Here is a 24,748-nt window from a genome sequence, read left to right on the forward strand (position 1 = left end):
TTTTTTTTTTAAGCATTCACACCACAAGAAAAAATAAGGTTGGGGGAATGATCCCTACAGCCAGAATTACCTTCCTGAAGCAAGAGAAGCTTCTTGACAGGATATACTTGTCTTAGATGACGGCAACATTGAGAAATGAGGATTTATTTTATATATAATCTGTTTTCCTTTATAAACCACTATGGATCCCTTTGCCATGACTTTGATTTCCAAGCTAGATGTGACTTCATGGGTCATGTAGCTCCAATGAGGAAATTGAAGCTCAGATTAAATGATTTTGCCCAAGATTACATGATTTTAGGACTGAGCTAAGATTAGAACCATATCACCTAAATTGTTTATATTTTCAACCTATGTGATACCGTGGAACCTCCTGTTTGAGTTTATCATTAAGGATTGCTTAGCACCACTGTGCCAGTACCTCTGGAGATAATGGAATGAGAGTTAGGGTTCACTTTAATTAGTCTGACTAATTCTTATAGTGTTATCTACATATAGTGTAACCTGAATTGTAGAGTCTTAAGAAAACCCTTTTAAAAGTTTGAATGGCCTTTTTTAAAAATCCTTTTACTTTTATAATTTAATAAACCTCATTCTTGGTCACCTGATTAACTCCTTGGAGCAAGGAGAGAGCAAAGTAGCCCTTCTCAGAAATTATCAGGCCTTTTTGGTCATGGTGTTTTCCTGATTCCACATTCTTTCATTCCCTTACTCCCTGAACTATTTCTCTTTGGCCATTGTGTCTCTTCCCAGTGTGATGTCTGTATGTTTCATGCATTTGTATCCACTTTATTTCAACTCGACACTGACCTCTTCCACCATTCATTTTCAGTTCAATGCGAGTTCTTGGGGATGTTGTCAGGAGACCTCCCATTCATAGGAGAAGGTACAGAGTTCACTAACTTGATGTCACTAACTTGATGGACTAACTGTTTGCCTTTGAGCTTATACTAACAAGCATCTCATTCTGCTTCATCTATGATTAAACAGTCTATTTTTAAGTAATGTCATGTCTGCTTCAGACAAATAAAATACAGGTACTTATTAATTGCTAATGTCCATTCCATATGAAATGGTTTCTCGAATTTGAAGTTTTCTCCTATTCTACTTTTATTTTTTGAAAAACAATTTAAAACATATTTTTTCCATCTTGTGCTTTTTGGTGTTCAGATCATTTTGATAATAGGGTCTCCCCAACTTTATCCAGGAGAATTCAAAGAAGTGTCTGTTGTGCCTATGTAATGGACCCTGGGGAGTACTTTTTCTTTCTTTCCAAAAAAAGGGAAAGAACCAGAAACATGAGTGTGCTCATGTACAGGCCCTAAAATATTTTCAACATGTTCTTTAATAATGTGATGAAAGCCTGTCTTCCTAGGCCACCTGGCGCTCTCCATTCCACTGCTGATGTGGTCATTCCTTAAAGCAAGTAAGAGGCATCAGCTGATTTCTCAGGGGCCCTCTCAGTCTTTCAATTCCTTAATTATTTTTTGTCACATAAAATTTTGAAGCTAAAAATTATAGTGATTTATAAGCTGAAAAGTCATTTCTAGCCAGAAAGTGCTGATTTGCTTTAAATTGTTCAAATGCTGAGTTTTGTTTTATATTTACCGTACAGAAGTCATTTGTGACTTTTTCTTCCCTTGTTTGGAAAAAAATTTAGAAGTCTAAAAACGATGGTTTGATTACTGTTAGTGTCTCATATTAGGAGATACTTGTAAAAAGGTATTTTTAACTATTAGCTGAAGCTGTTTGTTGGGAAGCAGGCAAATAACAGTCTTTCTTTCCCACTTCATCTTTTTCAAGTGGGTGTTTCCTTTAATTCCAGATTTTAGGCACAGAGTTGAACTCAAATACAGATGTTCTCATGAATCTTAGATAATCATGAACCTGGTTAAGTTTTTCTCCAGGGGAACAAGTTGTTAAATGCCTTTTTCAGTAGAAGTATCTAAAACCTTTAGAGATATATTTGTCTGACTTTCTTTTAAACTCTCCAGTATGGACTTATTAAAATCATGCACTGGATGACACTGGAAGATGACAGGTTGCTGGATACAGTCCAGGTTAGCATGTAGATACGGCCATCACAGCAGGTCCAGTGACGGTTTCATCCCTAGTCATATTTCTGTAGGAAGAACATGGGTTATAATTTTAAATTTTGTATTAAGCCTTAGCTACTAAAATTGAAACGTTCCAACAAGTATTCAAAGGTGGGGGGAGCGGGATACTTGTTTTTGTTCTTGTTTTTTAAATCTGGAACTACTAAATCTCAAAGCTAAAGAACCATGAATTGTTACCTCCCCCCAGTTGAGGAATTGAGGAAATTATGATGCTCTCAGAAATACTCTTAGTTGTGAAAGGAATTTTCTGCTACTGTAGGACCATCTGCAGCTTCCTTCCTGAATCCTTAGAAAAGCTTTTCGGACATGGTTTCTGTCTCCCTGTTGTTCTTCATTCTCTTCATCCTAAATTTCATCCCAGTCTCTCACATCATTGTCATTTTCTGAGAGTAAAGGGAAGTTTAAATCTATAGGAAGAAAGACAATATTTTATTTTTCATGAATGATAAATCGGCAAAATATATTCAGTTACTGATTTTTTTCTCCATTCTGTTTTTAATAAATTGGCTATTTAGGCATAATATACCTTTTATTAACAGTTTAGAGATATAAAATTAATTTTCAAAGAATGGGCTTCTGAATCTCATGTGTGTCTGCAAACTATATCAAGTCTTGCTTCCCTCACACAAGTAAATTATAAGTCAGTCTGGTCTTGCTTAGCAGACGAGTAGAGACATGTCTCAGGTGTGTATTTCCACTATCTGCTTTTGCATTTGTGAGCTTTGTACTATTAATTTAATCTGGTTTAAAATGTTTTACCATTTAAATTATTTTTAATGATATTATTTTAAAGATTTACTTTTAGAGGATCCATAGAGGTAGCTCATATTTATTCTCCCACCATTTTCCTTGTCTTTTTTCGTCTGTCAAAAACCTCCCACTTGTCAACAAAACAGAGTTAGCTGTATTCAAGACAAGGTGGGTTTTTTTTGGTGTCTGTAGGTCTTCCCATTTGAAGCTTCAGGAAGCTGATTGGTTTTACTGTTATCCCCCTTCTTAAAACCAAAGCATGTCACTGAGGACCTTAAGGCCAAGGTAGTAGCAGTGTTATTTTTTAAATGATAGCTTTTGTTAATCAGAAATCCTCTCCTATGGATGCAGCTCCTTTCACAGAGTATCTCATATTTTGAATTGGTTATTTTTTGGCTGGTTATGTTTACTTAGCATTTCCAACCCCAGATTTTCTGTTCTTGCTGCTTGAGAATAAATATCAGTGCTGAGATAGTCAAGGAAATAGATGATCAAGTGGATTTTTTAAAATCTTGTGGGAAAGTGGATACAAACCTAAAATTAAGAGACACATTGCTCACTCAGTACTATAAAATCCCTTTTCTTTTTTAAGGAAAGAAATCCCTTCATTATCATTAAAATACAAGGAAACAGGATCATTGTTATATGCTTTATCTTTAGCTTACAAGCCTAGTGAATAGGGTTTGAAGGTGAATCTAAGTGTTGATTGGATATCATTATGAAAGATATATGAACTGTCTGGCTTAGATGGATCCTTAATGGAAACATGAAAAAAACTGATGACTCAGTGAGCCTACCCTAGTGCAGTTTGTCATCGTTCCTTTTAGTTAAGGATTGGAGATACTGTGGTAAGGGAGTTGTAGGAGTGGTGGGATGTATAGAGAGATTGTCCCCAGTGGTGGAGGTTGGAACAAAGAAGAAGCCACATGTAGGGTGGATTCTCTGTTCAGTGTTCTCTAGAAGGAATTCTTGGTTTTCCAAGATTGGACTTGTTATCCTGTAAAGAATTCACGTAGTCATTTCCAACACATTATGTAGATAGACATCAGTAGAACAATTTTAAGTTTCCATGTTTTTTGTTCCAGGCATTTTCTAAGTTCTAAATCAATGTTACATTCCTAATTTTTTGATAATCAGATAAATCCGTTTGTCTCTAACCATGCCCTTTCTTTTTAAACCTAATAATCCCATCCCTGTTTCCTCTTCTTCCATTTCTGTTTCTTCCTTTGATGTCATCCCCAGTATGAGCTGGTGTCCTTCTGGTGTGCAATACTCTGCTGCTCTGAGTGCCGACTTTAATTACAGAAGGTATGGTATTGTTGTGTGTCCAGCCACCAAAGGGGGAATCATAAAATACGGCACTTGAGCTTTTGGCTTGGAGCTGGCTTCTGTGTGGCTAGAATGCATATGGCAGCCTGCTTTGGCTGTGAGCGCAGTGTTCTGCTGCCTCTGCTGTGGGCACCACTGATCCAGTTGAAGGGGTACAGCCTAGGAGTTAGATGGTATATACCCTGACGCATCCTTTTTGGCTCAAGTGGCTATAGATTTGGTGTTTTCTGCACAGACTTGTCTCCGTGGTATGATAAATCACTTTTCTGTTTGTTTTGATCTGTCCTAATTCCCAGATCCTAGGAATTCCTACATCCTGAGGAAAAAAATAACAGAAATAAGGCAGCTAATAAGAGGCACTCATCTTTTTACACTTCCAAATCCACCAATCTCTTTATTTTTTTTAACATCTTTACTGGAATACAATTGCTTTGCAATGTTGTGTTAGTTGTTGCTGTATAACAAGGTGACAAAAGACCACCAACCAATCTGTTTAGATTCCAAGCTCACAGATTCCTCATCACTGCATATTCTTCTCTCAACTAAGCAGCCAGATTTAATTACTAAAACATTTTCAGGTTTAACTTTTGTGGTAAGCATAGATCTGCCTTTCCCAGGCTTTACAAATAATTCATAATAGAAAACTAAATTTCTTCACTTAGTCTGTCTTCTTATCCCTGCTATTGAAAATGAGTTTTACAGAGACATTTATGTGTAGTTAGTCATGATTTCTATTGTCATATTGAAATAAGAAAAACAAAGTCCATTGTTTAATTTACTCACTCAAGAAAATAGAGGCATACGGTTTCAGTTCATAGTAAGTAATTCATGGGGAAAAAGAGCGAATAGAAACCCTTCTAGACTGGCATACATAAATTTTTTGTAGCAATTAACTTTGAGCAGAGATAACTAAATAGCTTCAGTATACCTTCAAATACAATTCCAGATGCTTGTAACTGAGGACATGGTCCGCTACAGCTGTATTCTGAGATCCAGTTGTAACCGGATGTGAATTATTCTGACTAGCAACCCCAAGGATGATAGATGGCCAACCTCTCTCTATAGCCTCCTGCTTACGAAAAAAATGCTTTTCATTCCGCAAACCACATAGTCTATTCCAGGGATCCCATTTTAGATACCAAAACTTAAGTTTGCTTTTTTCCCCTTTGTCAGTATTAAGCAAGCAGGGGGGGGGCGGGGATTAAACCTCTTTTAGGTGCAGTAGCTTTTCAGCTTTTGCCCTTTAAGATGTCACATGTGCCTGTCTGCAGCTAACAATTCTCAGGAAACCTGTCAAAGCAGTTGTTGTCCGGGCAGGTGTGCACAGATATTAATGCTCCTACGTAATGTGGGATTTCTGGGGGTGGATGCATACCTGTGAAGTTATAAAGGTCAACTAGACTATAGTTGAATGTAAAGTTATAAAGGTCCACTTGATGGATGCAAGGGCAAGTCTAGGTCTCCCTCTTTGCCTTCTGGAAGTTACTTATGCTCATATTCTCTCTGTGCCATTTCATTCTTTGGCATTTGCAGAGTTCATATTCTGGCAAAGATTGATCACATCAGATCAAGGGAAAAAAACACACATGAATAAAAGATCAGTAAGCTGATGTGGCCTGTCCATATGGTATATTGAAAAATATCTGAGAAAATGACCTTAAGTGGTTCAGCATTTGAATAAGTTGAATGAGGTTTTAAAAAAAAAATCTTAAGTGCAGTGTGTTTCTCAGCATACCAGGATATTTGTGGAGAATGGTAGGTGGCGCTCATGGCCATGCCCTTGCAGATGGTTTTGCTGGGTGACATAGAAATAGTTATGAGCAAGGGAGATACAGCTAAAGGGATTTTGTATCCTCCTTCCTTTCTGAAACTCAGAAATAGAATGAATTAACTCTTGGTTCTGTGTTCAGTTTCAGTCTAGAAGGCTTGACAGGAGGAGCTGGTATTGGAAACAAGCCATCCTCATCTCTGGAAGTAAACTCTTCGAACACCAAAGAGCTCAGACACCCTTTTAGTGGCGAGGAAAGGGGTGATTCGTTGGTGTCACTTTCAGAAGAGGATCTGGAATCAGGCCAGAGAGAACATAGGATGTTTGATCAGCAGGTAAGGCTGAAATGGGTATATGTTGCTAATTTGGAAAAAATTAATTTTATTTCCCTAATAGGTCCTCATATTAGGAACAAAGAAGGCAAGATTTATGTTAATATAAGGCTAGGGGCTATGATTACTTACCCACTATATAATATTCTCAGTGTAGCACACAGCAGTTTTTTAGCACTTAATACTAATTAGAGAATGCCATTAATCTGCATAGATTTAAATATTCCAGCAAAGCAAACATTTTGAAATTAGGAGAGTATCCAGGATATTAAATTGAGTTTTTCTTCTTGTCTGAGGACTTCTTTTACCACGCCAGTAGTAAAATGAGTCTTGAAGTGTATTACTTACCATTGTTAAATTTCCCAATTCTCAAAAACATATCCTAAGTTTCTCCTTCCTGGGGAAGAAAAATTCTTTGTCTCATCGCATTGTCTAGGCAACAACTAAGTATTCTCTCTGCTTCCTATCACTGCCAAGCTACTTGAGACAGCGTCTGCACTCCCTGCCTTCTCTTTCTCCCCACCTAATGTCCACCACTATCACGCTCTTGAAATTCCTGTCTTGAAGGGTCCTGGGCTTGCTTTTCCACCAGACCAAGTGACTTTTTCTTAGTTCTCATCTTCTCTTTATCACTTACCATCAGGGAGTTTTTGAGTTGAGAATTTGAATCGTATGCTTTTCTAGCATCCTACCCCACTGAGTCCTTTTTCCTCCTCTTCGGCCGAGGAGACTTTGGATTAACTTCTGGGAGGATTCCGGGATACACAGTCAAATGAAACATGTCTAATTAAACAAACAAAAAAGTTAAACACCTGTCTCTGAATAGGTGACTGGCATTTTAGATAGAAATGTAAGGAAACATTTCAAATTGAACAAACAAAAACCTTAACCGGTTCTTTGAATCAGTGACTAAGGTTTTGTGTAGAAATTTAATTTTTTATTACATCCTGCTACATAGCAATGATATGACCAAATATAAATTTGTCACTAGAGGATTACCTTGGTAATGAATGTATCGCTTATGCTCATGTGAAGGCCTAAGAGAATTTAGGCCTAAGGAAAATGCAATTGAAGGCCTAAAGGAATTTTACCTCCTTTTGGCCCCCACCCGTGGCTGCTTGGCCTGATACCTTATAGAAAAAGTTAAGAAAAATAACAAGAATACAGAGAATATATTCATTGAAGTAAATGGTTTAGATTTATTTAGCCTAACGGTAACAGGAAGAGGGAGGAAAAAAATAGGAAACTGTAATTTGGTGACTACCGAGAGCATCTCTGACAAGTGGAAAGGCTGACAAGTGAAAAAGTTGCATTTTACCTGTATAGAATCCTTTGGAAGTCATTTGTAGGACCACATAAAATACCAAAAATTGTGTGCTTGTGAACAGAATCATAGACTTAGAGCCAGTACATCCCTTCCTATTCCGCTCAAGCTTTGGTGTGTGAGAACTTCAAGCCCATTTAAGTGACTTGCCTAAGCCTCGTAACTGGCTATTAGCTGAACAGTATCAAACTCAGAATTCCAGACTGTTAGTCTCACTGTTTTTTTCCATGTCTTTGAAGTAGATGACTTTTAATGAGGAAATGAGAACACTTTAATTTTCTTCATATTGTTTATGTAATAACCTTTCCTGAACTGACATTCCTAGGAATTTTATCTGTGACCCTGTTTTATAGTAAGTGATGTCTTTCTAATGGCCTTTCTGATTGAGTCTGCCTAGCTGAAGTTGTTGACAGTGTAGCACCTTGTGTGCTTAGTCTCCCAGGGGTTCTGCCCACCCATAGTTTTCCATCTTGTGTGTAACCTCAGAGTGGATATTTGAGCTGCTGGTATCACTGATGTGCACAAGTTGCCTGCAGCCAACTTCCTGTTGAAGATCTCTGCCTTTCACTGATGTCATTTTTCAGACCTCACAGTTGTATTCAAAACATAGCAGCTGTTTGCCTCAGACTCCATGGTTACCCATGGAACAAACTCTAAATAATCAGAAGTCTTTGGCGCAATTGAGTTCACCCTGGTAACGGATTTTCATTGCTTCCCTTTCGACATGCACAGATTTCAGCCTACTATGAAGGGAAGAGATTTATGGTAATTAAAGTTAGTTGCCAATTAGAATGGCCTCTCTCAAAGCAAAAGGAGAGGGATCCCATCATCACTGGAAGCATACTAATAAACACTAGTTGACTGTCATGGGTTTTGTTGCAGGAATTTCTGCAGTGGGTTGGATTACATGGCCTTGAAGTGGCTGTGAATTTACTGAGGGAGTTCAGTTGTCAAATTCCAGTCACCCTCATGTTCATGTAGAAGCAGTGTAATCTTAGAAGAGGAAGTGAAAATGATTTAGGCTTCTGTCCAGATGCACAGGCAACTTTGCTTGTGATCTTAAAATACGTTCTATTTGTATCTCTGTTTCCAACTCTTTAAAATAAGAATATTACTGGTATCCTACTATATCTGTAAGTGATATTTAGATTTTCAAAGAGCAAGAACTATATGTAGTTTTGGTATTTCCAGTGAAATTATTTTTATCTGATTATGCATTCAGTAGATGTTTTATTAAGCACTTACGAAGTTTGAAACGTCATTAGGTATTATGAGGGTTATGAGACAACTGTAAAGGATGGATACTCTAACTGTCCCCATTTTGCCGATAAGAACACTAAGGCTCAGAAAAGCTAGGTAGCTTCTCCGAAGTTGAGCAGCTGTTTTGTGGCGGGGGAGACTTCTGACTACAAAGCCTGTGCTCTTATTCCTCTTGTGTACTGCCTTATTTCCCTAGGCTGAGTCAGAATGTAAAATTTGGTGCTTATCTAGAAATATGAGGGCAGGTACTCAGAACCTGTTTACTTTTTTTCCTTCACAGACATGTCACAGATCTAAACAACAGGGATTTAATTACTGTACATCAGCCATTTCTTCTCCATTGACAAAATCCATCTCATTAATGACAATCAGCCATCCTGGGTTGGACAGTGAGTATACTACTTTTTTAAATTAAATATATTATATTTTAAACATTTTTCCTCTCTCTCTCTTTTTTTTTTTTTCCCCACTTTAAGACCCTATGCCATTACCTTACAGCATTTGCCTGCCTGTTCCTCTGAATGAATGGCTCATCATTTACAAAAAAGGTGATACAGAGTTCAGTTTGGGGATCTTCCTCCTTTTACTACATAAAAATCTCCTTTACACATTAAATTCATTGTATTCTTAGGCCTAAACCTGACAAACATTTTTTAAAACTTTCTATTTTGAGATAACTTCTGGTTAAAAATAACTGTTTTTTATTTATAAATAAAAATATTTTAACTATTTATAACTATTTTCTAGTTAAAAATAACTGTTTTTTAAAATAGTTGCAAAAACAGTACAAAGACATAATCACATATTCTTGACCTGGAGCCTCCAAATGTTATCTTAACACTTGTTTTATCCATCTTGCTCCCTGTCTTTATCTCTGTCCTTAAGGATTTTTCTGAAACATCCGAAAGTAAGTTATACATATAATGCTCTTATGTCTCAAAGATATTTTCTTATATTACCACAGTACAATTATCCACATTTTATCCAGTACTAGTTTCCTGAGCTCTTTAAAAATGTCAAGCTCTTGAAGGACAGAGAGAGACTGAGATACATTTTTAGTCAGTTAAGTAAATGCCAAAAGGCTTACAGCCAAAAATGATTACTGGAGCTGTATGCAGATTCAGGATCCATGACTATAAAAGTTAGTAGAGACGTCGGGCATCCACAGGCACAGAGCGTTTGCAAATTAAAGATGCTCGAAAACATATTTGAATTGGATCCAGATGTTTGCCACAGAAAGGTTTCTTCGGGAAACCCCACTTTTTTTGTTTTATTTTAAAAATAGATTTCTTTTTCATGAGTAGTTGCAGTGTGGGATCTTGATATAAAGATTTAAATTCTCATCAAAGAGAGTATGGTACATTACATTCTTTGCTGAAAGATCATGTATTCAGGAGGCTGAAGCAAAGGGTATAACCCCTCCTGGTATTTCTGGTGTTTCTTCAGCGTCCCCTGATCTATAACTCATCTTAAAAGAGTTGAGGACAGGAGTAGCTGCCCTGTATTAATGGGATGTTCTGTCTCCATTCTTGACTTACTAGAGGCCTCATTTTCTTAATTTCCACGGTGGAGTTAAGGCATAATGGATAATTCTGTTAACTTCGTCCTCATTTTCATATGATTAGTACTTAAAATACCAGTCTGGCCTGTTGGACTAAAGGTGCCTAATAATGACTTATTCCCCAAGATAACAGGTACAGCCTCACAGAACTTGACTGAAATAGCAGTTCCTGTTTTTGTTTGGATCTTAGTTTGGTTTGGTTTGGTCTTGATTTGGCTTTGGGTTAGTGGTTTTGCTGGTATAGAATGAAAATTATTATAACAAAATAGTTTATAGTGGCTTTGAACCCAGAAAACTAGAACTTGATAACCAAAGACAGCCCGTGAGGCGTTTCAGCTCTGCACCCCCTCCTCCCGTGGCCTGGTGAAGGGCCTGCTCCTGCAGCAACAGCTGCCCAGTACCAACAGAATGTGGCCCGGAGAGAGAGCTTTTTCCATTGTTCTGTGACACACTCTCTTGCCTCATACATGAAACACTTCATTATTTTTCCTCCAAAAAACAAGATGGTTTTTGACTGTGCTTTCAGTTGCTAACCAGCACTCTAAATGATGCGGGTCACCCCCAGGAAACACTGTCCTCTAGCGCCAGGAACTCTGGCACATCTCGTTGCTGGGGACTTGTGGCTCAGCTCACTGAGGGGTACTGAGATCAGTAGCTGACTGCTGTCATGAGTAGAGCTTGGAGCAAGAGTCCAACCCTTTCATCAAAGTAGAGTACCCTCATTCTGATTTGTCATGTACATTTCGTGCAGATTGGAATGATTAGCCAGCCCCACTTACTTCCCTAAGTTAGCATATACTATAATTGGAGGGCTCATCAACTCTAATGACAGTATTTCTCCTTAGTCCCTCCCCATATACAATTAATTTACCCCACTGTATTTTTTTATTCTGCTCTAGAAACATAAATTTTTTGCAGATGTAAAAATTCTGGCTGTTAAACAGAAGGCTAAAACTTGTATCTTGCATGCTGTGCCTTTAAGTCTCAGGGTAACTGGGTAGTTCTCGACTTGCCGCAGACACAAATCTTCATTCCAGATCCCTTAAATACTCTGCATGAGTCATCTTTGGCTATGGTCGTCCTTGCTGAAACTATCATAATTAAAACCTACCCAGTGGTTTTAAAGCCTAAAGTGTGTGGTACACTTAAGATATTTTAACTAATGCTTTATTGTAAGCACACTTAGTGGCTTTGTGACCTTGGGTCCTTGAACTATTAAACAGGGCTAATAATATGATAGGGCTTAAGTTGAATTTATTTAAAATTCACATTAGCGTGTTTCCTGGCTTAGGATAAGCATTTGTTATCTTTATGGAATGAGTTCACAGTGTACAGGCAGTGCTGGGGTCCGTTTTTCTCTGACCAGAGTCTAAGCAATGATGAAGAAACTAGAACATGATCCCTCATTTTCTTTCAGTGGCTGTGTCTTGTGCTTGTCTAGGGACAAAATACTTCCTAAAGTCAGCCTTATCTCACTACTTCCCAGCTATTACTTGTGTTCTAGCTTCTACCTTGAAGGAAATTAGCTGCTTCTCCCACAACCTTTCATAGCTGTTACCATTTGAGCATTTCTGGAAACGTGTGTCCACCGAGCTGTTGTCTGGAATATCCCATCATTGGGTCACTGGCCAGATTAGAAAAACAGAGAAACTCAGCATTATTCCCAAACTGGAATCTGTTTCAAAAATTCATTGATGTAGAGGACAATACCACATAAAGGCGACAACTAAAATATTTTTGTGTCATTCTCTGGGGTGGAAAGTAGATGGGCGACAGCTGATTTAGGAACCGTAATGGGCAGGAAAGCTGTCCTAGCCCATGTCTTCGATTTGCTGTCTTGGTGGGGGCAACATGACAGAGGCATCTTGCCGGCTCATCTTTTTAGGGAATCAGAATAACACTGATGCTGTGTGTGTCGTGTGGGAAAATGCCGGGGAGGACTGCCCTCAGAGGAACCACTCCAGGAAATGTGTTCCCAACATAGGGTTGAGTGGAGACTTACAGCTTGCCAGGAGACTCAGATGTTTTCTCAGTAGAGCTTAAAAACAAACTTTATTTTTGCAGGTATGGAATAATTCAGTTATTACAGACAATCCCTTAACAAGACTGTATTTTTTAACTTTTCACTGCTTGCACCCAGAAGATGCTTAGAAACAGTAAACTATTTGGTTGTATCCCTGCTAAGCATATTAGTGGTGGTAATATTAAAAAGAGAATGACACCCATTAGACAATTTAACCTCCTGGGCTTCTTAATGAGATTTCATTTTGCCCTTCATTTTTCAGGGTTTGTTATCACAAAGAACGGTGTTCACAAATGGCACTTGTCCTTGGAATCATTCTCAGACCTTCACTCATGGTGTGTGAATTGACCAAGTTCCTTATGCATGTTTTGATGGCAACACTAGCTTGTAATTGTATAGCTTGCATTAGACTACAAAAGCTAAGTGGGTCTTAAGAACTTGAAGTGTGGCATTTACATATATAAAATGCACCAGATCTTCAAAGCTAAATGATCCATGTGACCAAAGATCAGGGTGGGCGTATAGAAAGTTAGGCATCGATGCTAATGAGGATATTTTATCTTTACTTTCTGTGCTTAGTTTCTCTCTCTAACTGGACAGTGGGATGAGAATTTATTGGACTACATTTATTTTCTTAGGGTAGTTCTGTTTGGAGAAGATAACATTTGACAAATTTGTCAGAACAAAAATGAAGTCAGGCAAATAGACTTTTTATATTGGTCTTTTTGATTATATTGCAAGGCTGGAATATATATGTAGTCATTAAAGTTGAGTATGTTAGAAAATTGAATCCCTGTGTTAACAGAACATATTCTTTCCATATATGTTGAAGATACTCCTTATTCATACAAGTAGGTTTCTCTTTATGATCCATGATCGTGTGACAAAAGAAGGGGATACTCTTAGATTTGGGGTAATGAGAGAGCTCATTTTCATCTCCTAAATTTACTTTACATTTGGAAATACTTTAGAACACACATTAAAATGGTATCTTACTTTTGTACTCGACCGTCGCTGCCTAAAAAGCCAGTGTACATGAATTTGTGCCAGGTGATCTCTGTTACGAGCAGTGGCTGCACCCTGCAGTCTGTCATCACTTAGCATTTATCTGGGGTGTGGAGTGGCTTTTGTGTTGGGTAAATACAGGGCTTTTTCCTTCATTTTATTTAGGTTATTGAGCTTCTAGAAAGCCTGACAAAAGGAAATTCATTTATTAATTTATTTATTCAATAAATATTTGAGTACCTACTCTTTGCTAGGCACCAGGCTGGACAGTGGAAGGAGAGGGATGAACTTCCAGACACGGTTCCTTTTCTCACCACACTTAAGCTGATGGACATGAGAACAGTTGAGTGTAACAGAAGATGATAAATGCAGCAACTGAAAGCAACGTTGGGTGTTTAGGAGCCTCCGACTTGAGACACCAGAGAAGGCTTACTGGGGAGAAGTGATACCAGAGTCGAGACCAAGAGGAGTCTAGGAATTCGCTGGGTGAACTAGTATGTGGAAAGCTAGATTGAGGAATTTGGGCTTCTTGTCTGAGGGCAATGGAGCGATTTAAGTAGATTAAATTGATTAATTAATTGATTCAAACACTTCAGAGAGACCACACTGAAGAAAGTGTTGGGGAGGAGAGGCTGGTAGATCAGTAGAAGGCTATTGCAGGATTCTGGTGAGAGTAGATGGTGGCCTGAACCAGGCCGTAGAGCACTGGCAGTAGGGGAAAAGTTGATGTTCAGAGAATTCTAGAAGGCAAAATCAAAAGGACTGAGTGATGTGATAAGAGGATTCAAGGATGGTACCCAGGTTTGTGTTCTGGATAATTAGTTAGATGTTAGGTACCACTCACCAAAGGAAGGAATAAAGGAGGAGGAACAGGTCAGGAGGAAGGGGGTAAGTTGATATATGCACTTGTTCAGTTTGAGCTGCTGTGGGATATCCCCCCACGGGTGGGCAGTGAGATGAATGAGGCTTGAATTCAAAGGAGAGACCTGGCTTGAAAATAGAAAGTTGTGGAGTCACCACTATATCACATGCAGATTGTACTCGAAGGGGAGACAGTGAATGAGGGGGTTTGGGGTGAGGGGGAAGAGAGCCAAGTACGGGATCCTGAGGGACACCACCACTCCAGGCGTTTCCTTACTTTGAAGGAAAAAAAAACTCCAGCTGTAAATGATGACTGTGAAAAGTAATATACTTCGTGTTTTCATAATCTAACAAGTACGTATTTGTTGGATGAATTTTCTTAAGCTGCTTTAGAATTCTGCCATATTCAGAAATAAAGATGAAAATGTGAGTATGTTACGTTGTCCACCTCGACAGCCTCTCCTGGAATCATCCAGGCCAGTGACATTATTCTCGGCACTGTGGGTCTGAGGTGCCTTTCACTCTGTTCTGGTATGATCTGCGTGCTCTAACGTCTTCTGTCCACCCACTCCTCAGCCCAGCAGCAGATGCAGCCAACAAGGCGGATCTCCTTCTCCGTCAGCATCTCTCCGCTCCTCCTTAAGTCTAAAACTCTCTTTTCTCTTGGCTCTTCTTACTCCAGTTGTGAGGAGGAAGAGTTGCATAGTAAGTAAGCAACTTTGGGGTCCAATGGCTGTTCTCCAGTGCCTGACCAGTGCTGAAAATGCTGTAGGCTTGGTACTAAGAAATTTGGGGACTTTTCTCCCCTTGCATGTCATCATTTCTAAATCATTCGTCTTCATGCTTTGCTTTGAAAATTAATTTGGATAAAACAACAAAGTTTTTGTCGTCTCTACACTACCAGTGCTGACAGATCTAGTGACCTGATTCCAGGGCCTGAGACACCCTCTCAGAACAGAGATACCTTCAAAGGCATAAGGGCTTCCCATCCCACCTTGTACCTTTTGTAATGCTGAGTAGTAATTTCACAAAACTTTCCATTTGATCATGTAAATTTCATTTTCATTATTTTGCTTTTTTTGTCTCATGGGACAGATACCTAGATGTCCACTTGTGATACTTAAAAACTAATGTTAAACTTTTTTCTTCTCACCTTTCAGACCATCTCTCTTTTTTTTTTTTTTTTTTTAATTTTGTCAGTTTTTTGTTTGTTTTTGGAGTTTTCTTGGCCATGCTGCACCGCTTGTGGGATCTCAGTTCCCCAACCAGGGATTGAACCCGGGCCATGGCAGTGAAAGCCTGGAATCCTAACCACTGGGCCACCAGGGAACTCCCCCAGGCCATTTATTTAAGAATACCTTTTCTTTGAGATTAAACCACATGGATTATTGGGTGGAAGTTAGATATTTGTTTCCCTACCTTTTCTCCTTTTGAACTTTTATTTTTCAATCCTTTTACTACACTGTAGGTTTCAGATTATTATATTGTTACTTGATAATAACCTAGTTTAAAAACTTTATAAGGTATCAGTTTTAGTAAGTTTGGAGAGGAAATGAATCCCCCCCACCCCCATGAAAATCACTGTTCTCAATTGTGCAGGATTTCTAGATGATTCCAGGATTGCTATTTTTAATGGAAAAACTACTTCTAATATAAAGTTAAATAATAAATTATTTTCATTTCATATAACTCATATGAGCCTCAGGCAATTACAATATCCATATGATTAAGCATCCTAATTCCCTACCACTTGCTGATCCTAAGTTTTAGCAATATTTAAATAATTATTTAAATATTAAAATTTAATATTTAAGCAATATCAAGCTCAGGGTGACAATTTTGCATTGTTCTTAAAGGAAAGTGACTTATGCACAAATGAAGGTCTTATATGTTCAATATTTTCGCACAATTAAAAGGCATTTGGTTTAGGCACACAAGATATTCAGTCTATACCAGTTGTCATAGGAGGGAAGTTGTGAAAATCCGTCTGCAACTTTGAGTGTTCAGAAATTCTCAAAGCTGTTTCATCTCAAAGTATTTGTAATATGCTGGGAAATAGGTCAGCACGGCAAAAAAAAAAAAAACTAAGGTCCCAGTAGTATTTCTTCTACCACTAGTAAAATTATGACTGGTTATTCAGTAAATCAGCACTGGTTACTCAGTTAGTCCAACCTGATGTCATCATAAAAGTATAGAAGCTTGAAGAAACCTTTGAATCAAATATCCAGCATTCCTCAGAATGTGTTCCTTAAACTCAAAAATACAATGAGAATTACGGGGAAGGGGGAAAAGGAAGAAAAAGAAAGGGCCGGTTCTAGGCCATATAAATTTAGGAAACTGGTTTAAGCAGGTTTCAAAGGCTAACGTGTATATTGTGAATTTCCAAGGCAGCATTCAGTATGCGGTGTTTCCCAGACTTATTAACCTAGGTAACTACAGTATGTTCATGATGATGTGTAACATCTCCTGAGACGAGTGTTCCAAAGAACATACTTTAAAAAAGATTGACTGTGTCCATCCAGTAGTTCCAGTCCTGGAATGTTGTTATATTAGGTCTGCAGGTTATTTCATGCCTTTTAAAAAAAAAAAGGTCTAGTTGAAATATGCTATTTACGTGCAACAGTACTTCATAGGCTAACTTCAATGACAGATTTCTACAATCATATCATGGAAGTAACATTGGTTATATCATATTCTTAGATGCCCTGAAAAGTTGATGACACTTTAGGAATTTCAGGGGCATTGATTTTAGAAACACTGGTGGATTAATCACTTTTCAGAACCACATCTCAGAGGTCATAGTAAATGAATTAAAATACCTTTCAGCAGCCAAAAAGTTGGAAATCCTTATAGGAGTCATAGATTCTCCCAGTATTCAAATCACGTACTTGTTTTTAGTTTATTTGACAGAGACCTTCTGGGAGCTTATTCTTGGCCATGGTCTCTGCTGGTTGGTGTTTTTCTTTATGGGTTTTATTTTTACTTTGTTCATATCACTAGGGTGGTAACTTACTAGGTAATTGATAAAGTGCACAACAGAATCCTGGCAGCCTGAGAGAATTTAATGCCGTTTATATCATTCAGGGCTCCTTGAGTGGAAAAATTTTTAAAGCCCCCAAATCTAAACCATACCCTTGATTTTTGTTTAAGTAAATTAAGGCATTCTGTTGTTAAAATGCTGATGGTTTCACACCTAGATCATGCAGAGCTGGAAGATAGATCCCAGATCTTACTCTTCATCTTTCTCTTTCTTCTGGCTACTGTTACCACGCATTATAACTGAAATAGAAGAAGAACCCCAAATACGTAAAAGGAAAAACTATAGAAGGCAATCTTTTGAAGACTTAGAATTCATTTTTAAGTTACTCATGCATTACTTCCACCTGTTGGCTGTATGTTAGTAATAACTTCAACTTTGCATTTCTATTCAGAATCTGGAACAATTTGGAGTTTTTACGAGTTCCAAATGCTGGTAGTCTGGTAGTGGAACATTTTCAAATCTCTATCAAATTAAAGTTTTACTCACAGTAACCTCAAGGAGAAAGGGTGTGTTTTGTCCACATTATAACATTAGTTATACAGAGCAACCTTTGTCTACCTGGAATCATACACCGAAAGTGTTTCTATACCTGATCTCCTAAAACCTTGGAAACCATTAATCATTGTGTGATTGCGGCCTTTCTCTCATCTAAGTCCTAAAGTAGCTCAACCTTGATTAACATGTCGTAGGTAAAATAATGGTATTGTTCCTTCTGTATTTGTTCTACTTATTGTCCTATCTGACTTAGCCTTAGATTTAATGACCCATTTTAGTTTACGGTCTGATAGTTGTAGAAGGAGGAAAAATGTATCTGGCCTACTCATTTGATCAGTATCAACCTGGAAAGAACCTTAGCATCTGTTTTATCTTCTTTATTTCATAGATGAAGAAATGAAATCCAGAGACCTCACCCCAAATTAGTGGCAGGGCCTAGACCTTATAGGCTAGCTCTGATGCTCTTTCCTGTTCACTAATCCATTTCTAGGAATGCTTAAGAAAATATCAGACCTATATTAGCTAGATTTTTAGCATAGAAATATATGACAGCAAAATTAACAGCATACAGGATGGCATTTAATTTCCTTTTGTATATTTCTCCCCTGACATCATCTCAGAAAGATGACCTATGGACTCTGTACCTTCACGAGAACAGGAATTAAACGTGCATTTGAGCTTTTTTTTTTTTTTTTTTAAGTTGATTTGGGGTTTGTTTGGTTACTTGAATCCTGGATTAAAATTTTTTTCCACATGGGAAATTCACTCCCCACTGCTGCCAATTTTCCAGTTCTGATTTGAGGGTTTCATTTTTAATTTTCCCTCTTCCAAACCCTCATGAGGAGAAGGCATCCCACACTGGCTTTCAAAGGCTATTTTTGCTTTATCTGTGTCAGTCGTAAAAACGTTAAACATTTTGTCTGTTACCCAGGTAAAATCCTTTTGTTCTAACTTTTATTCTACCGTTCTTGTTTTCTAGATTCACGGCCCTTCCACAGCACCAATGCTAATCTGACTGAGAGGTACTATATATTTATTTTGTTACTCCTTTTCCCAAGATGAAATAAAGGAAATCCGAAATGTCTTACGGCATTTAGGCAAGCTACGTTAATTGAGCTCATTGGAATCTTACTTCCTTGACTGATAAATTTGGAATAATGGTTAGAAGTGTTTTTTTAATGAAGGCTATATCCTTTTTAATTAACGTCTTGAATAGTTTTCCACCTTTATTCTTTACACCATCTGAATAATAAAGATTATTGTTTGCATTTATTCACATAAGGATACACTTATATTTAGCTTTATGAACTTTGCACTCTTTGCTTATGGGAATTTATAATTCCTAAGTCTTAAGAACATTTTGTTTCATAATTTGTGTGTGTGTGTTTGTGTTAATGCAGTATTGCTGCCTTCTTAGCCATTTTAAGCTTTAAAGCTATTTTCTTTTGTATACATTGATATGGTACACACCTCTGTCCAAATAAGTGAATTGGTTCTTTACTTGACAGCAGGCAAAAGATTGCTATTTTGACTCATTGTTTTTTTTTGTATTCCTCTTTTCAAGCTTATGAGATTAAATATTCTAATTTAAGCGTAAATGGGGTTCTGACTGTTACCCCACAGTGTTTTTTAAGTCGCCTTCCTTTTCACAAAGGCGTCAGCTGTGACTCAGTGATCCAGAACTCTCTCAATATGAGTGCTCTTCTTTGCACTTCTGTCATAGTTTACCTATTCTTCGTTCTTTCTAGAGTGGTGATTTTCACACCATTTCCCCTTTATCTTAGTAACAGACTGCCTTATGCTGTAAACAATATTTTATATATAAATAGACTTTAGCTACTGACTAGGGCCCTTGTGGTTCTGCCTGTCTGCCCTCTCACAGAGGCCCTTGAGGCAAACGCTGCTTTCTATGGAAAACTTCTAATATAACTGTTCGAGAACACCTAGGAAAAGTATGAATATTTCTATATAATAGATTATGTATACAACTGTACATAATTGTATATGTATACAAATTATTATGTGTACAAGGGCCCAGCATTCTTTGAAGACATCAACCTTTGTGAATTTCCTAGGGTCCAGACATGCCCATCATGGGTGAACTTAGAATACAGGTGTCCTAAACAAGTAGGTCAGTGCATCTGGATCTCTGTGAAACTCCTAGAATGGATCTTTCTACACTAGGTGTCAGTTTGGCCTACTGTTTTGCCTGCCTAAAATTGTGCATAGCTGAATTCACGTATTGATTGTCCAGTGTGCCAGAGGACTGAAAAAGAGGTGTGATCTCTGCTGTTAGGGAACTTGGATATCCATTCAGTCATAAAAATTCCTGGGTTTGCATCACATATACGGGTTTCTTTTCAAACACGTATTTAATGCAAAGAAGTTTATAAATGGGTGCTTAGATTTTAAAATTTCAGATAAAATAATTAATGAATAATTGATCTTTAGACTATCATCAGATCACAAAAACCCATTAGTAAAACACTAATAAGTGATACAAGAAAACTTAGCCAAGCTTTGACATTAGAACATGGGCATTCTGGCGTGCTCTGTTCTCAGATAGATATTATTGTATAAAACCATTCAGCAGCCTCTGTCCACCTCTTGTTCCTTTTCCCATTTTCATGTGAGTATATAAGTTGGCTGTGACTTGTAGCTAAAATTAATACATGACGATGGTTACAAAGAATTATATGTAGAGCGTTGTAATTTTTAAAACTCAACTTCTGTAATCTTTTTAAAAACTCTTATTTTTTCTATTTAGTATAACAGAAGAGAACTTTAATTTCCTGCCACAAAGCCCCTCCAAGAAAGACTTTGAAGGGAAGAGTGGAACAAAAGTCAGTCGTACGTTCAGCTACATCAAGAATAAAATGTCCAGCAGTAAGAAGAGCAGGGTAAGTACTCTCGTGGGCGCTTCTGTGTGGCCACCTCAGCAGGCCCTCAGTAGGCTCCAGGCACAACCTGCACACACCAGGAAACTAATTAAATGATGGGGACAGGTGGAAATAAGTTCAGAGATGCTGGCTCGAATAGCCTAATATTTGAAGAAGACTAACAGCAAGGAAAATAACAATAAGAGGCGATACCACCAATTGAGTTTTTACTATAGACTAAGAACTTTCCATATAGAATCTCATTTAATCCTTTCTACAACCGTGTATGGTAGATATTATCTCCCTTTTCTAGGAGTAAGGTACCTTATCTGGTAAAAATAAGGAAATAAAAATTACCTGTAATAATCCCACGTAGAGATAACTATTCTTCTAATATTTTTTTCATGTATTTTTAGAAAGAAAGGGGTAAAAAAAAGGCATTAACTTTCTTATACCAATTCCTGGTGCTAAACCAAAAGATTCCATTTCAAATTAGTGGGGAAAAACTTTCTGCCTCGCACTCCCCTACACTCTATTCACCCACCCAAACTCCAGCAAAGTAAGAAGAAAAAAAAAAAAGGGAAATCAGTTATGGAGTTCTTGCACAGGAATCACTATATATGTGTGTGTGTGTTAGACACGTATACACAGGTACGTACGTACTTAGAAGTATGGGAATAAACAAGCACTGGACGCCAAGGGTATCGTTGTAAAAGTGCATGCACCACGCCACCCACACCCCCGCCACCAGCGCAAACGCAGACAAGCTTCTTAGGTAAGTGGGCTGGTAGAAATAGAGCCAATGTACTTTACTGAGTTTTGTAAATAAGATCTCTTTCTTTTAGCAGATACTAGATTTGGTCATCACTCAGATAAATTTTTCCACAAAACCTGCCACCAGAATTGTGTTTTCTCTTCATTTCTCCTGCCCAAATGCAGAATGGACAGAAAATGGGCAAACTGGAAAAGATGCAAAGAGTCTAGCAAATCGTGAACTATTATTTTACAAATAAATAGTGTAAAATGGAGAAATGATACTTAATCTTGGAATAATAAATTCAGAATTTTCTAGGGGGAAAAAGAGTCTTGCAAATCGTTTCTAGAATAGTCACGTATTTAAGCGTTAACTTCATGCTTAGCCTTGGTTTTTTTGGTTTTTTTTTTTTTTTTTTTTTTTCGGTACGCGGGCCTCTCACTGTTGTGGCCTCTCCCATTGCGGAGCACAGGCTCCGGACGCGCAGGCTCAGCGGCCATGGCTCATGGGCCCAGCCGCTCCGCGGCATGTGGGATCTTCCCGGACCGGGGCACGAACCCGCGTCCCCTGCATCGGCAGCCGGACTCTCAACCACTGCGCCGCCAGGGAAGCCCAGCCTTGTTTTATAATTCAAAAAAATTAAGGTTAAAGAGGGCAGAATGCTTATCATTATTCTACATATGGCAGCAAGGCTTAAAATAGAACCATATCTATCTTACTTATCACTGCTCGCTTGGACACTGGTTGGCATCAACAAAAGAAAATCTCCTTGAAAGTTCAGTATAATTTGTCCAAATATTATTGAGTGGCTTCTGTAATCAGCATTCTGCTAGGTACTAACAAGCACCCAGAAGAACCAAAGCCACATAGTCTTTACCTTGAAAATTTTTATGATCTGTTTGGATGATTTCAAATGTTTCTGTTGTTTTTTATCTTGTTTTTAAAATGTGGACTCTTTTCTTCAAACAAACTTTTTAATTGGAAGACCAGTATAAAGTAGAGATCCCCCTTTCCATCCACCGCCTAGTACCACTGACTTAAGGGCAGAGCAGTGAATACACCACTTGATCGCATTGACGAGGTAATACAAACAGACAAGAATGAAATGATGTAAGACTGAATTTAGAAACTGGGACCTGACCTTTAAAAAAGTCTCGCACCAGCCTCCTCATTTTACAGACTGAAGCGCAGAGAAGTATGCTTCAGGTAACAGACTAGATCATACCTTGTGATCTGACTTCTAGCAAGTAGAACTCTTCATTTCATGTTCACTCTTCAACAAGAGTGAACTGTTACTGCACAGTATCTTTTTCCTTTAACTTTTTTCATAACCTCAAAGGACTGGAGTTTGCTAGTAGGGGGATGAAGAGAAGGGGCAGGAGAAAAGAAGGCAATTTGTGTACAAGTGCAGCCTGTCGTCAGTGGCAAGACGGCATCAGTTGACCTGTCACCTCCCATCTTCTCCTTTGTCAAAGTGACAGCACTCTTTTGCAGTGAGGCTGCTTCCTCTTTCAGGCTCTTGGCTTCAAGGTTTGATCTCTGGGGGCTTGCTATCTCTAGTGGTGGAAATTTACAAAAAATTACAAATCTGTAACCCTGGATTGCAATTCTTTTCACATTATCAGGGGTTTAGGTGCCCCAGTAGCCAGATATATTAAGAAACTTAAGAGTCACCTTTGATCATTGTTACTAGCTCACTTTAAATAAGGTTGTTTTATCCCCCCATAGGACAGCTCAGCTTTTGTCAATGTACCAAAGATAGTAAGAAATAGGGGAAATGGTGAAGTAATATATTTTATGTTAAAATTAAATACCTTGTCTTTATTTGCCATTGTACCCACAGGAGAGCTTTACCATTCAGAAGTATTTTATTCTCTAAAGGATAACACAAAAATAAGTGAATAATTTCTTGGTTTGATGATGCTAGCCCTACTCTTTAACTGTTGAATAATGTTAGTTCTCCATAATGCTTAAAAAATTGAAGATGCTACTATAAATGTTAGCACTGGTTTTTATGTTAATTAGTATAAGCACTCTATAGTATATATAATATACTATGTATAACATAGTATACACTATATATATTATACATATATTCTCATACCGGTAGCCAGTATATGAGAAATTTGGGGGAAATTGAGTACTCATCCTTTATATGTCCTTTTAAGAATTCTCATTAACTGGCATGAGTTATTAGGTAAATATTTGAATCTTTTTTTGAAAGAGGGAGAACCTAAACAGGAAGTATAACAGGAAGACTGGCAGTTTCTGCTTTTGTCTTTTAGTATCTTTAAGAGGTAGTACTGTTTCCTGCTAAGTAAGTTTACTTGCTGCAGAGTATTTAAACACTAATATGCATAATGTCCGCATTCACAGAGGGAGTGGGGTGACCCTCTTTAAACCATCCTGTCACACTGGTTTTCTTTTTTCTAAGCTTTCCTCTTTGCAAACAACAGGGAGACAGTTAGGGATGTTTGAGACAAATTCTTAATCTGACTTGAAGCAGGCATTTTCGGATGTAAGGATCAGACTCCTGCACAACTGTTAATGTACTCCATGACTTCGTAACAAGACATTCAGCTTCAACTCCCAGTTCCTGTGGTGTGTCTAAAAAAGAAATAAAACCCCTCCGCCTTTCAAAGGTGCCGACTAGGGTAGAGCTGTGTTTGCAGAGGCTTAAATCAGCATTAGATACCATTATCTCTCTCGTTCCTTCTTTGATTAAAGACCTGCAGTGTGACAGTTGCTTAATCACAGCATGCTCCACAGTTTTCCAGAAAGTTCTCTGATTTTTTTTTTATTATAATTACTTGTCTCAAGTGGTAGGTTTAGAAAAATGAAAATATCACTTTCCCTCATAGTATCCTAGTATAGTTGTTACCTGCAGTTTTCTCTTTAAATATTGTTAGTTTCTATTTCCCCAGCACACAGGTTTAAAAAGCATTTTGGCAGGTGTTAAGGAAAAGTCAAACTTCAGGAAACTACCAATCACCGCCTTACCCACAGGCACGACTTGACTAAAAAAAGTTTTCCTTGTAAATGTATTGCTTTTTATAAAATGAGCACATCTAATTAAACAGTTGTGTTCCTTAACTTCTGGTGTTAAAAAATCGGCCTCAGTCTTGCCAGAGTTCCCATCTTGCAACTTAAGTACTGTCCACACACACTGTGTTAGGGGGAATTTGTTCTCGTTCGTGTCCTGTGTTCTTTGTAACTAGGGTGGTTGGCTGTACTGGCAGCGTGCAAATAG

At 38.0% G+C, this 24,748-nt stretch overlaps 1 protein-coding gene across 1 annotated transcript in view; it reads left to right on the forward strand.

Annotated features, from left to right (window-relative positions):
* The window catches only part of AKAP13 (A-kinase anchoring protein 13), a 111,421-nt gene that overhangs the window by 39,594 nt on the left and 47,079 nt on the right, over positions 1-24,748 (forward strand). Inside the window, exons 5-8 of the mRNA XM_065872946.1 lie at positions 6,107-6,299; positions 9,161-9,269; positions 18,845-18,887; positions 20,633-20,765. Coding sequence (XP_065729018.1) covers positions 6,107-6,299; positions 9,161-9,269; positions 18,845-18,887; positions 20,633-20,765 — 478 coding nt within the window. The remainder of the gene's footprint in view (positions 1-6,106; positions 6,300-9,160; positions 9,270-18,844; positions 18,888-20,632; positions 20,766-24,748) is intronic.

Source organism: Phocoena phocoena, chromosome 2 (assembly GCF_963924675.1).
Source record: "Phocoena phocoena chromosome 2, mPhoPho1.1, whole genome shotgun sequence".
Taxonomy (NCBI): Eukaryota; Metazoa; Chordata; class Mammalia; order Artiodactyla; family Phocoenidae; genus Phocoena; species Phocoena phocoena.